At 37.3% G+C, this 13,960-nt stretch overlaps 1 protein-coding gene across 2 annotated transcripts in view; it reads right to left on the bottom strand.

Annotated features, from left to right (window-relative positions):
* The window catches only part of Pafah1b1 (platelet activating factor acetylhydrolase 1b regulatory subunit 1), a 45,611-nt gene that overhangs the window by 3,998 nt on the left and 27,653 nt on the right, over positions 1 to 13,960 (bottom strand). For both annotated transcript variants that reach the window (XM_051180035.1, XM_051180034.1), the window contains 7 exons: positions 13,780 to 13,854; positions 12,761 to 12,967; positions 7,657 to 7,825; positions 5,619 to 5,721; positions 4,650 to 4,878; positions 2,657 to 2,758; positions 820 to 976 (listed from right to left, as the gene is read on the bottom strand). In XM_051180035.1, the coding sequence (XP_051035992.1) occupies positions 820 to 976; positions 2,657 to 2,758; positions 4,650 to 4,878; positions 5,619 to 5,721; positions 7,657 to 7,825; positions 12,761 to 12,967; positions 13,780 to 13,854 (1,042 nt within the window). The remainder of the gene's footprint in view (positions 1 to 819; positions 977 to 2,656; positions 2,759 to 4,649; positions 4,879 to 5,618; positions 5,722 to 7,656; positions 7,826 to 12,760; positions 12,968 to 13,779; positions 13,855 to 13,960) is intronic.

Below are 13,960 nucleotides of genomic sequence, written 5' to 3'. Positions count from 1 at the left end.
GAAAGTTGAAAGTCAACTATGAATGCCCACTTGATACCACAAGTACCATCCCAAATGATGGTCAAAAATATGAAAGAGGGCACACTTAGTATATCCATTTACTGAACACTGTGCTCCAGGCTCAGTACCGATGCTTTACGTGGACAACTGATCCTCACAACACTCCTGCCCAATTTATTGTGGTCACCATAAGGTCCATCCATCATACTCTAGTATGTTATAACTTAATGATATACAGAGGATATGATACTTATGTACAATTCCCTAAGTTTCTAGTACATGGTGGTGTTTATTTGTCATAGGAAAGAACAATAGTTTTTTTGTTGTTGTTTTTATATTTGGGACATGATCATCCTGCCTCTGCTGCCCAAATGCTGGAATGTGCTTGGATGGGTTTTGTCTGTTTTTAAAATATTATTCAAAGAGAAAAAGAGAGGGAGGAGTGTGTGTGTGTGTGTGTGTAGGCTTGTACAGAGGACAACTCTCAGGAGCTACTACTTCTTTCCTGTCTGTCTTGTCATTGTTGATGGACAAACAGGTTTTTGGGCATGCCCCAAAGCACCTCTACCTGCTGAACCATCTTGCCAGCCAACGCAAGTGTAGTTTCTAAACCCAAATGTACAACAGAGAAAGAAGTATTTTTATAATAAGCTTAATTTTATAAAGAGAAGTTTAAAGCCACTGGGTAGTATGCCTTTTCTATTTTACTCTTAAGGAACTTAATCATTTCTTACCTGGAAAAGTTCACAAGGTTACATAAAACTGTTAATCTGGAACTCCAAAATTCAAATGTTCAGAAACCTCACAATCTGTACATACCCAAGGAGGTAACAAAGTGTTCATGCGCATTGAGGGTCTTCATGCATCGCTTGTTCTTGTAATCCCATACACGGAGAGTCTTGTCATCAGCACAACTCAAAATAAACTTCCCCCCAGAATGGAACAGAACTCCACGTACCCAATTATCATGACCCACCTTAAAGACAAAAGGTATTTGACTTATTTAAGTAACATTTTGGAAATAATACATTTTATTTTACTTTGATTTTTCAAGATAGGGTTTCTCTATGTATCAATCTCTGGCAATTCAGGAAGCCTGTCTCTGCCTCCCAAGTGCTGGGATTAAACCTAGATACTATCAAGTTTGAGGCAAGCCAGTGATGTTACACAGAGTATCTGGGTCTCAAAAAACAAAACACGACCACCACCACCACCTAAATAAATTTAAAAACTGAGGAGCCAAAGAGATGACCAAGCAATTAAGAACATGTCAAGGAGACAGGCGGTGGTGGCTCACATCTTTAATCCCAGCACTCTGGAGGCAGAGAGGGGCAAATCTCCATGAGTTCCAACACAGCCAGGGCTTCACAGAGAAACACTGTCTCAAAAGTCAAAAAAGAGCATGTAGAGGAGCTGAAAAGATGAATAAGCAATTAAACACATGTACTGCTACTTTTAGAGGGCTGGAGTTTGGTTCCTAACCCCCGTGACAGGCAGCTCACAACTGGCTGTAACTCCTGTTTCTGACCTACTCAGGATGGCATACACACGTGTACACATACACAAAGTTATACACGATATAATCACACTTGGCTAAATCACTTTTCCAATACAGTACAAATGAATGTAAAAGACAATATAGCTAAGCTTGCTTGCTTGCTTGCTTCCTTCCTTCCTTTTGAGATGGGTCTGGACTATGTAGTAGTCCTGGCTGAGCTGTAATTCTACATAGACTAGGCTGGCCTCAAATTTACAGAGATCCTATTGTCTCTGCCTGTTGAGTGCTGGGAATTTCTTTCTTCAAGACAGGGTTTCTCTGTGTTGCTCTGGTCTTTCTGGAACTCACTCTGTAGATCAGGCTGGCCTGAAACTCAAGAGATCTGTCTGTCTCTGTCACCCAAGTGCTGGGTTGAAAGGGTTTCAAATTTCAGTTACTTTACAGCAATGGGTTTTCTTTTTCAGCATTTACACTGACTTTCTCTTACCCTTTCTCTACTGTACTCTTCTGCTTCTAGTATTACATTCTCATCAATCCTTTAGTGTGCTTTATTTAGCATGTGTTAGTCATATTCCATAGCTAGATCTTGTTAGCATTTAGTTTATAAAACTATGAATGATGTGTTAAATTTTCTGCTAAGTTAGCAATATCCACAGACCCACTGGAGTTCCTTAGGCAATACTGAATGTCTGGGCCCCCACCCTTTGTATGGGATCTTCAATGCTGCTACAATGACTTCAGCACATTTAACTCATTGAGGTAGAATAATTAATTTCACAATAGAAAAACAAACCAAGGACAAGTAAGATGTCAACAGCAAGATGACAGCTAAAGAATTAGAAGAAAGAGTAAATTATAGATGCAAATATCTTGAAAAAGTAAACAAGTCTGGAAGATCAATTTTTCTCCTCCAGAGTAGATATTACACTGTGAGTTAAGACACCCCCACTGGTTTTATAGATTTATTACTGACTGGTTTTATAGATTTATGCTACTTAACATTAAATACTGTAGACCATCACTATACCAGTATAAATCTATAAAGGAGTTATTTTAAAGTCCTAGAATGGAGATTTAGTATCAAAGCAGAGTATCTAATACAAAAGGTTAAAAGCACAACGAAGATGCAAAAGAAGTATTAAGATTATTCAAACTTACAAGAGTCATAAGGCACATGCCAGTACTGACATCCCACATCTTAATGGTTTTGTCTCTGGAACCAGATAGCAAGAAAGGTCCAGGCTTGCCACTTTTTTTAGTCTACAAAAAAATATAAAAATTATTTTTCCCATTAAAGAAATAAGGACTTAAACAACTCCTACTATGTAATGACATTTATTCCAGATCTTGCAAAAAGGCTGTTTTCATCTATTTAAATACACAACTGTTCTGACAACTATACCTAGCTTACAAAGAAAAAACAGGCTCTATCTAGATAACACTAACAATGATGAATGTACCTCTCAAGATTTCTTCAATCAAGGTAAGGTATATCTAGCTAAGTGACAGGGCATTTGCCTAGCATGAAGAAGGCCCTAAGTTTCAGGATTGGTATTAAATCTATTTTTTCTTTTCTTTTTTTCTTTCTTTTTTTTTTTTTTTTTTTTTTTTTTTGTGTTTCTCTGTATAACAACCTGGCTATCCTGGAACTCACTCTGTACACCAAGCTGGCCTCGAACTCAGAGAGATCCACCTGCCCTTTATTATAGGATTAAAGGCATGTGCCACCACTACCTGACTGAAAAAAGGCTCTTTAAACACATACACACAATTAACATCAAATTTATTATATATTGTATGTAACAACCACCAGAGGGCAGTATAAAGAATTTTAATTTAGAATTTGTAATAAATAGTTCAAACAAAGAGATCACAAATAGAAGACTAATTTAGAGCCAGATGTGGTAGTATACTCATTTGACTCCAGGAGAGGCAGCCCAATTTCTGTGAATTCAAGGCCAGGATAACCAGGTCTACATAGTAAAAGCTCTGTGTGATGAAAGACTTAAGAAAAAAAAGAATTCGTTTACAGCTTCTTTAAGATACAGGTTTTTGTTTGGCTGCTTTTAAAAATCTTCTTTTGGGGGGGTGTTTATTTGTTTGTTTTCCTTTGCCCTGTTTTTGAGACAGGGTTATAGGCAAGGGCTGCCAGACCTGGCTTTATATGATCAATTCTCTCTCTCTCTTTAGTCGATGATCTCCAACATATATCAAATCATTTGTGAGCTATTTTTTTATTTATCTATTTGTGTATGTACACAATTCACACCATGTATAGAGGTGAGAAGACAACATGAGGGAGTGAGCTGGTTCCCACCTCCTACAATGTGGGTTCTAGTGATAAAACTCAGGTTACTAAGCTGCACTAATTTTTTTTCTTTTTAAGATTTTTGTTCTGTCTGCATACCTACAGGCCAGAAGAGGGCACCAGATCTCATTATAGAGAGTTGTGAGCCACAATCTGGTTGCTGGGAAATTGAACTCAGAACATGTGGAAGAGCAGCCAGTGCTCTTAACCTCTTTGCCATCTCTCCAGCCGTGATGGTGCAGACCTTTAATCCCAGCACTCAGAAGGCAGAGGCAGGTGGATCTCTGTGAGTTCAAGGCCAGCCTGGTCTACAGAGTGAGTTCCAGGACAGCCAAATATACAAAGAAACCCTGTCTCAAAAAATCAAAACAAACAAAACATTTTACAAAAAACCTCGGGACAACAAGCTTGATGGCCAGTGCCTTTACTTATTGAGCCATCTTACTGGCCCAATAATAATAACTGATTTAAAAATATAAACACCGGGCTGGAGAAATGGATCAGTAGTTAAGAGCACTCACTGGCTGCTCTTCCAAAGGACCCAGGTTCAATTTCCAGCACCCATATAGCAGCTCACAACTGTCTGCAACTCCAGTTCCAAGGGATCGGTGACACCCTCATACAGATATACATGCAGGCAAAACCCCCAATGTCACTAAATAATCTTTAAAAAATATTTATATAAACAACACTGACACCTGGAAAGAGCAAAAAGACTCAAAATTCAGAATTCTAGGTTATAGCCTTTAGGTGCATTAACAGACCTCAGACTGAGAATCAGGAAAGTTACGTAAGGCACAGTAAGAAGATCATGCAATGACATGTAAATCACACGGTATGTACCTCAGATCCTGTTGCTTCAGAGATGGAAGAATATGAACTTTCTGGAGCCCAGGAAATGCATTCTACCACATGTTCATGTTCTCGGAGCTCAGCTTTGCATTCCTTTGTTGCTACAACCCATACACGCACAGTCTGGTCATTGGAACAGCTGGCTATCAGAGTGCCATCCTGATTTGGCCGCACCATACGTACCCATTCTCTGTGTCCTGTGAATGTCTTCACACAGTAGCTGTTTAAGTAATAATGTACATTATGACTAAATGGTAACCATTAGGAAACTTTCCAAAAGTAATACAAAATTAGCTACAAATCAGGATAAAGAGAATAGCATTAGCTAGAGAAATTATAGCACATCAACAAAATAAATGTAAAATTTTGGTTAATAAAAGATGAGCACCAGCCAGAAGTCAAAAAACATGAGCTAAAATAGGTTGATAAGAAATACCACAAATTAACAAAATTCAGAATATAGGTAAAATATATAGAAGGAATAAAAAATTTTTCAAAGCTAAAAATATACAATAAAACTTAAAAACTTCAAGTCTAAAGTATACAGTTTAAGGTATAGACAAAGGTGTATCAGCAAAAATGTTATTTAAATTCTAATTTAAACCCAGAGAGATCACCTTGAAAGAAAAAAAACAAACAAACAAAACAAAAACCAGAAGAAATAGGAAATTGACATCACAGAACTGGCCTTCAAGATTCTTAGAGTGCATCCATGTTTCTTTCAGAGAGGAAGTTACCTTTTGAGATATATATGTATACATTGTCAATGAGGTACTGGGGATGAAAGGTAGGGCCTTGTGCATGTTAAGGAAGTGCTATACAACTATGCTACGTTTCCAGCCTTCATTTATATATGTACCATGGTGATCATTCCAGGGTAAAGATAAAATTACTAAGCACTTAAAAAACAATTGTTTTATAAGTATTTTTGGTTAATGCTTTCCAACTAAATTTACTTACCCAGTTTGCACTTCCCACATTTTTATAGTTTTATCCCTTGAGGCAGACACTATATGATCTCCATTAGGCATGATGGCTACTGAAGAGACATTGTGGTCATGGCCTAAAACAAATAATACAGCAAGTATTTAACAGTTTACTGTGGGGTTTTGCTGTTATTTAAAAAACTACAGAAAGTACTTTCTTTTTTCTTTTAAGATACAGGGTTTCTCTGTATTGCTTTGGAGTCTGTTCTGGAACTAGATCTGTAGACCAGGCTGGCCTTGAACTCACAGAGATCTGCCTGCCTCTGCCTCCCAAGTGCTGGGACTAAAGGCATGCACCACCAATGCCCAGCTCAGAAAGTACTTTTATACCAAGCTTTAAGTAAATTTGACCGGATTATTAAAAAGTAGTAATGGAAAAACAAGAGAGTGAAAAGGAAAGAATGTGGTTGAAATTTATCTTTATTTGATACTGTTGTTCAATAGGGGAAAATGCACTGATAGCTCATAAACATTATTCACATTTCCAAATTAGCTATGCTTTCTGAACAAAGCTCAAGGCATATATTTTTCAAGAAACTTTCCTGTCTTTTTTTAAAGATAGGATCTTAGTACAAAGCCCAATTCTGCTGCAGTCCTTAAAATCTGGGATCATAGATATGTGCCACCATACCTAGCAAAACTTTTTTTTTTCTTTCTTTCTTTCTTTCTTTCTTTCTTTCTTTTTTTTTTTTTTTTGGAGACAGGAACTCATATATGCATTGTGACTTCAAACTTGCTATGTAGCCAAGGAAACCTTGAACTTTTGATCATTCCACTTTCACTTTTTGAGTAATAAAATTATAGGGGTTTACTACCAATCAGGATCAAAGGAAAAGCTTTGTACAAGCACAAACTCTTTAACTAAGATTCTGGCAACTCACACAATTTTAGATGACATATTTACAAAAGAAATGTGCCAAAATTCCTTTAATAGAATTAATTGATGTAATATATTTAAATGGGTGGGAAAAAAACCCTACAGACTTCAATCATACACTCCATGTAATAATACTAAATACCACCAGCTAATCTTTTTGTTTTGCTTTGCTTTCTTGAGACCAGTACACTATGCACCACAGTTGGGCTACAACTTGGCTCTGTAGTAAAAGTCAGCCTTAAACCAGTGATTCTCCCACTCTGGCCTCCTGCTTGCTGGAATTTCGTACAGGCACCAACACACCTGGCTTGTTTTTCAATCACCAATATAACATTTAGCTATAATACATATATCTAAACAACCACACTTCATATTTTTAAAAACAACAGAGTCAAACCAGGTGGTGGTGGTGCATACCTTTAATCCCAGCACTCCAGAGGCAGAGGCAGGTGGATCTCTGAATTCAAAGGCAGCCTGGGACAGCCAGAGCTTCACAGAGAAAAAAACTGTTGGGGTGGGAGGCAACAACTGGGGGATGGGGACAGAAGGAAAATTGGCATGGTGGTGCACACCTTTGATCCCAGTACTTGAGACAGGTAGAAGCAGGCAGATTTCTTGAGTTCAGGCTAGCCAAGGCTACACTGTGAAATACTGTCCCAAAAATCTAGAAATGACAAATATTAGTATCTCCTATATACCCAAAAATTTAAGTATGACTCATTTTAGCTTTACAATTCTATAACATAGGTATTACCCCCTTTATTTTCCTGATGAAATAACATAAGGACATTTAAATGTATCACAGCAGGGGACTCAAGACTCCCAGCTCCCACACTGGTGGTTCTCTTGATGAAAGACAAAAGAAAACCAACAACCTCAGTAAATTAACTGTCCTTTTCTTGCTAGACTAATCTGGCCTGGCAGCTTTTCTTATCCAAATATACTTGTGAATACAAATCAGTATTCTTTGTAAACCTTAAAGCATCCTAACAAAAAAAAAAAAAAAAACTCTATTACCAAAGCCCATAATGCAGACAGCTAAGAATAAAACGTAGAGTACCTATATGTGGTTAGCAAGCTATTTCTTCTCTCAAGTGGCCTGCCAGAAATTAAAGTACCATCCTCAAACCCTTACCATGCATGGTTCTGATGCATTCAAAGCCCTGAAAATCCCATAGTTTAATCGTCATGTCTGCAGAACAGGAAGCCAAAAGCTTGCCACTGTGGTCAAAGGAAATGTCCTGTACAGAGTCTGTGTGCCCCTTGAGAGTTCGCTCAAAATCTCCAGTCTCATAGTCCCACACCTGTCAAGTGAATAGAAAAATGGTCAGCACCAATCCATCATGTCCTCATTTCACATTTACACCCAGCTCAGTCTGGCACTTTACTGACTAATTAACAAATAACAAATGATAATCTGTTAAAAATATCAAATCAGTACAAACTGACCTTTCTTGACAGAGAAAACTGAGTTCCATTTATCCAAGTAGACCTTCAGTGTCACACTTGTTAAGAGTCTACCACTTAATTACGCTAATGAGAAGGTACAGAAAGTCAAAGCATACTAGTCTGATAGTAAGCACTAGACATAAATAAGGAAATTCAAATATAAAAATGATATGTTGGGGCAAGGACAGGCATTTGTATGTAAAACAAGTGAACTGATTTAAGTTCTCAATTCTACTAGAGCAGTAGAGCACAGATATTTAAGGGACTAAAGAAAAATCTTATAAATACGAACTATTCTTAGATCAAACGTTCATGATTAACAAAACCATTTCATTTGGGAAAGTCTCATTTTGAAAGGACAATTTTCTTTCTAAACAGAAACTATTTGAGTTACCAATAATCAGTACTACAAAGAGATATCACACTAGAACATACTAAATCTTTGTTCTGGTGGTCAAATTATAGTCTGAGTGAAATAATTTTTAAAGATACTAATTACAGCACTTGCTTTGTATCCAACAAGTCCTACATTCAATTTAATCTCCATCAACTCATAAAACAAAACATTAAAAATCCAAACAAAAACAATTTTCAAAAATGGAAATAAAAAACAAACAAACACTGGGCTGGAAAGATGGCTCGGTGGTTAAGAGCACTTGATTGCTCTTTCAAAGGACCCAAGTTCAATTCCCAGCTCTCACATGGTAGCTACCAGCTGTCTGTAACTGCAACATCTGACACCCTCACAAGGACATACATGCAGGCAATATACCAATGTACGTAAAATAAGAATAAACTATTTAAAAAAAAAAAATCAAACATCGATTCTATGCTCTAAAATCAGTTTTGTTCACTCTATCCAATGAGTACTAATTTAAATGTGATCATGCATGTATATAAACAAATAAAATTGGGAAAATAGGTAATATTTAAAAAAACAAAATACTTTTCTAGGCAATAATTAAAAATAAGTTATTATCTTTCATGAGTGTTTTGCCTGCATATTAAATACCATATTCATGCCTGGTGTGCTCTGAGGCTAAAGGACACTGACTCCCTGGCACTGGAATGTATATGGTCCTGAGTCACCATGTGGAAGCTGGAAACCAAACCGTGGACCTCTGCCAAAGCAGCAAGTGCTCTTACTGAGCCATCGTCTCCAGCCCATACTTTAAAAACTTAAGCTGTCAAGATAAGAGGAATGATAAACAAATACAAAACCTGTATTTATAGGAATTTCTAGGATAATGGTGATGTTATAAAAAAAATACAAATTCATATCTCACCATAATAATATATTTTTCCTAATTTTATTGCTGTTGTTTGTTTAGAGATAGGGTACCATTATGTAGAATAGGCTGGCCTTAAACTCAGAGACTAGGATTTATCCCTAGTGCTTGAACTGGCTTTTTGAAGCCCAATCTCTTTGGAGGGATACCTTGCTCAACCTAGATATAGGTGGGAAGACCTTTGTCCTGCCTCAAATAGATGTGCCAGACTTCATTGACTCCCCATGGGAAACCACTCTCTGAGGAGTGGATGGGGTGGGGGTAATGGGGAAGGTGGGGAGAGTGGGGGGAGGAGGAGAGGGAATGGGAACTGGGATTGGTATGTAAAATGAGAAAAAGAATATTTTAAAATTAAAAAAATAAATCAGGCAAAAAACAAAACAAAACAGCAGCACCACCAAAAAACTCTTTTGCCTCAGCTTCCCAAGCCAGCTTTGACCACACAGTATAGCTTAGGGCAGTGGTTCTCAACTTTCCTAATGCTAATATGCTTTAATACAGTTCTTCATATTGTGGTGACCTCCCCCCAAACCATAAAATTACTTTTGTTGCTATTTCATAATTGTAATTTTGTTACTGCTATAAATCATAATGTAAATACCTGGTATGCAGGATATCTGATATTTGACCCCCAAAGGGGTTATGATTCATAGGTTGAGAACCTCTGGCTTAGAACAATTCTTTAAACATACTCTGAGATAAAAACTTTTGGGGCCTGGAAAATTGACTCAGAGTTTCAGAGTGCTCTTTCAGAGGACATGGGCTCTAGCATCCACAAGGCAGCTCATAATCATCTGTAATTCTAGTTCCAGTGGATCCAGTATCTTCTACTGTCCTCCATGGGTACCAGAAACATTAAAGTGGGCATAGACACATTCTACACATACATGCATGCACACGCATACAAACAAGCATACATAAAAGTAAAAAATAAACAATCCTATCTCTTCGTAATGACAAATAAAACTAGAATGTACTGATATCAAAAGAATAAAAAAATATACATAACCAGCACATGCCTTTAGTCCCAGCACTCAGGAAGCAGAGGTAAGGCAGAGAGCTCTATGAAGCCAGCCTGGTCCACAGAATGAGTTCCAGGACAGCCAAGGCTAGAGGAAAACCCTGTCTCAAGAATGAGACAATTCTGGATTAAGTTCCATTCTGTAACCAACTTCTGCAGGTTGTCCTTTGACCTCTACATCCATGTCACAGCCCACATGCATATCCACATAAACATATACACACTATAAAACCCAAGACTGTTCCTTCCTCCATAAGGAAAGAAAAGAAAGAGAAGTACAAAATCTTGAAATTTTTCATGTAGTCTGTTAAACTGAAATATAGTAAGAATGCATACTTTCATCATCACTGGAAATTCTTATTAAAAGGTAAAATAGAGGCTGATGAGATGACTCAGCAGGTAAAGGAAATTGCTGAGCAAGTCTGACTATATGAATTTAATCCTTAGAACCCTCATAAAAATGGGTATAGAGCTGGGTGGTAGTGGCACACACCTTTAGTCCCAACACTCAGGAGGCAAAGGCAGGCTAACCTCGTGTTTGAAGCAAATGTGATCTATATAGTACGTTCCAGGACAGGCAGAGCTTTACAGGGAAACCCTGTCTTGAAAAGCTAAAAGGTGGATAGAGAGAACTGACTGTACCCAAACTGTCTTCTGACCTCTACATAACCACTGTGGTTCACATAACCCTCACACGCAAATATGAAATAAGTAAATCTCTGTTTGATAAAACACATGTAATTTCAATTTACATTTTTTTCTTACATTAGTAGTGAGGTCCAAGCTACTCAAATTACTTTTAACCTTGGTTTCTCAGTCTTCAACTCTACTTTCTGAGTTCTGAGACTAGACATAACAGCTCCACACTAGCAAAAGTCCCTGGATTTGATCCCCAGCCCAACTTCCTCCTTCAAAAAGGATTACTACGAACTGCTCTGAATACTAATCCTTGATCCATTTTCCTGAATTACTGTAGCTCAATGTTGATGGTATTATAACTGAAAGGCTTTAAAGGTTTAAAAAAAAAAAAAAAAAAAGAAGCTGGAGATAATGGCTCAATTGTGAAGGACACTTTATGTTCTTTCAAAGGACTTGAATACAGTTCCAGCACCCCGTGAAGGGTGGTTCACAACTTCTTACAACTCTAGTTCTAGCGGACCCAACACCCTCAACTGAGATCCATATGCATGGTTAAAGCGTGTATACACACACACACACAAGCATATGCTCACTTTTAACCAATGAGCCTCCAGGATCATCACATTAAGACTATGTAACATGCAGGCCGTGGTGGCACATACCTTTAGTTCCGGTACTCAGGAGGCAGAGGCAGGCAGATCTCTGTGAGTTCAAGGCCAGCCTGGTCTACAAAGCTACACAGAGAAACCCTGTCGGGGGTGGGAGGGACTATGTAACACATTGAACATAGTGGCACACAGCTTTAATTCCAGCACTCTGAAAGCAGGGGCAGGCAGATCCCGTAGTTTGAGGCCACCTTGTTCTACACGGTGAGTTTCAGGATAGCCAGAGATATGTAAATAGACCCTGTCTCAAAATGAGTAAATTAATTTAAAAAGAGTATGTTAAAACATATTCAATTTGAAAAACTGGTAAAACAGTCACACTTGAGTCATGCCTACATCTTAGTCAGGACTTCTGTTGCTACGGGATATATACAGTGACATTAAACTTTTACAAGGAGAACTTAATATTGGTTCTTCATATAAAATAAGCCTTAGAAACAAGAAATACAACTGTCGTTTTTTACAGGTAGATTAAAGAAAACTGTACATTACTTTAGAGTAATGTTCTTTGGAGAAATGGCCTTGCAAACTAATATTTTCTTATTGTCTGCTTAAAAATAAGGAATTAACTTCTCATTCTTTAAGAACAGAAAGTACTCAAGGAAAAGATGATCTACCTCCAAACTAAATTAAAAACATGCCAAATTTTCTCAAATACATCAGTTACTTATTGGCAGAATGCCTCTCTACAGCTATAATGAAGGTTAAAGTCTGCCTTTAAGGTTTAGAACTAAGTCACTTATGCAGTTTCAAAAAGGCAACTGCCATCAAACCTGACATCACAAGTCTGATTTCCAGGACCAGTATCATAGAAGGGAGAAAAAAACTCCCATAATTTTCTCTTCGGCAATCACACACATGCCATGGCAGGTATGCATACATATACAAAAGGTGTGGGAACACAAAATAAATAAACAAAAGATAGGCTCAGAACTCCCCTCTGCTTAGGTCCTTATTTTCAGAATCTTTTTCACCTAATTTACATAAAGTCTGTCTTACTTGGGTGTGGTGACCCATGACTTTTAATCACAGCATTTAGGAGGCAGAAGTAGGAGGATTTCTATAAATTCAAGGCCAGTGTGACAGCCAAGAATATAGAGACACTGTCTCTCAAAACAATAAACAACAAAAAACACCAGCAAACAAAAACAAAAGGAACAAACAAAAAGAACTTGCCTTAATTGTAGCATCTTCTGAAGCAGAGACCATAACACTGAACACAGGATGGAAAATAACTCGAGTGACTGGACTCCTATGACCACTCAATGCATATTTCTCTGGTGGACGGGGAATCCATTCTTTAGGGTCTCTTTTTTGACCAAGAGGACCACCTGACGTAAATTCTTCTTTTGCTTCATTTAGTTTTGATTCTAATTCCATAACCTTGGGGATGGAACATGAAGTTAATGATTCATACTATAGCAGATTTGTGTTATTTTATTTGTATGTTTTTTCCTTTTAGGTAGGCTCTCACTATGAAGCTTAGTGTAGTCCAGAACTTATAATCTTCCTGTCTCACCTCCCAAGTGCTACACAGACCGAACCATTTCACTCAAAGACAATTTTCATTTACATTTATCAACTGAGAAGATCAATATATTTCCCTTGTTCCCTTTATACCTGCCATTTTTAGTGGTTTTTTTTCCCCCTACACCACAGATATAGCCGGGCTGGTATTAGAACAATGCTATCTCTGCCAACTTTTCTTCTTCATTTGTTTTGTTTTTTGAGATAGTTTCTCTGTTTAGCTTTGGAACCTGTCCTAAAATTTGCTCTGTAGGCCATGCTGGCCTTGAACTCACAGAGATCCTCCTGCCTCTGCCTCTGGAGTGCTGGGACTAAAAGCATGCAATAGTATTTATTTCTCTTTCAGATTTAAAAAAAAAAAAAAAAAAAAAAAAAAAACAACTCAGAGGTAAAAATAGCACATAGCTCATATGAGACCGCATTTAGTGCTCTTTTCCCAGTTCCAAGTAGTTGTGTTCTTCTAAGGGTACAAATGATTCCTTAAAAATCAATTTCTCAGGATGATGCAAATTTAACCAAGGCACTACTCTAGGCTGTATAAGCTGCTATGCATCAGTAATAACATTAAAATCAAAGTTTTCATGAAGCAAAGGAAATGTTCCTTTTAATGTTTTCAGTAAATTTGTAAGAGCACACTGACTACAATAGACTAAAGAAAAATTAATTACCTTTTTTTGTAATCTAATAACAGATGTCCATTTTTTTTCCAAAAGACCAGCATATTTTTTATCTAATTCTTCATTCTAGAGGAGAAAAGGCAAGATCCTTTTTAAAATGGCTTAACCATGACATCTTTAAATGTAAACATTAAATATCTGGTTACACAAAAAAGTAGGAAAATTAAGTTTA

This window comes from Phodopus roborovskii, unplaced genomic scaffold (genome assembly GCF_943737965.1).
Source record: "Phodopus roborovskii unplaced genomic scaffold, PHOROB, whole genome shotgun sequence".
Classification (NCBI taxonomy): domain Eukaryota; kingdom Metazoa; phylum Chordata; class Mammalia; order Rodentia; family Cricetidae; genus Phodopus; species Phodopus roborovskii.
Note: the sequence above shows the minus strand (reverse complement) of the source record. Positions and strands in the feature narration are given on the sequence as shown.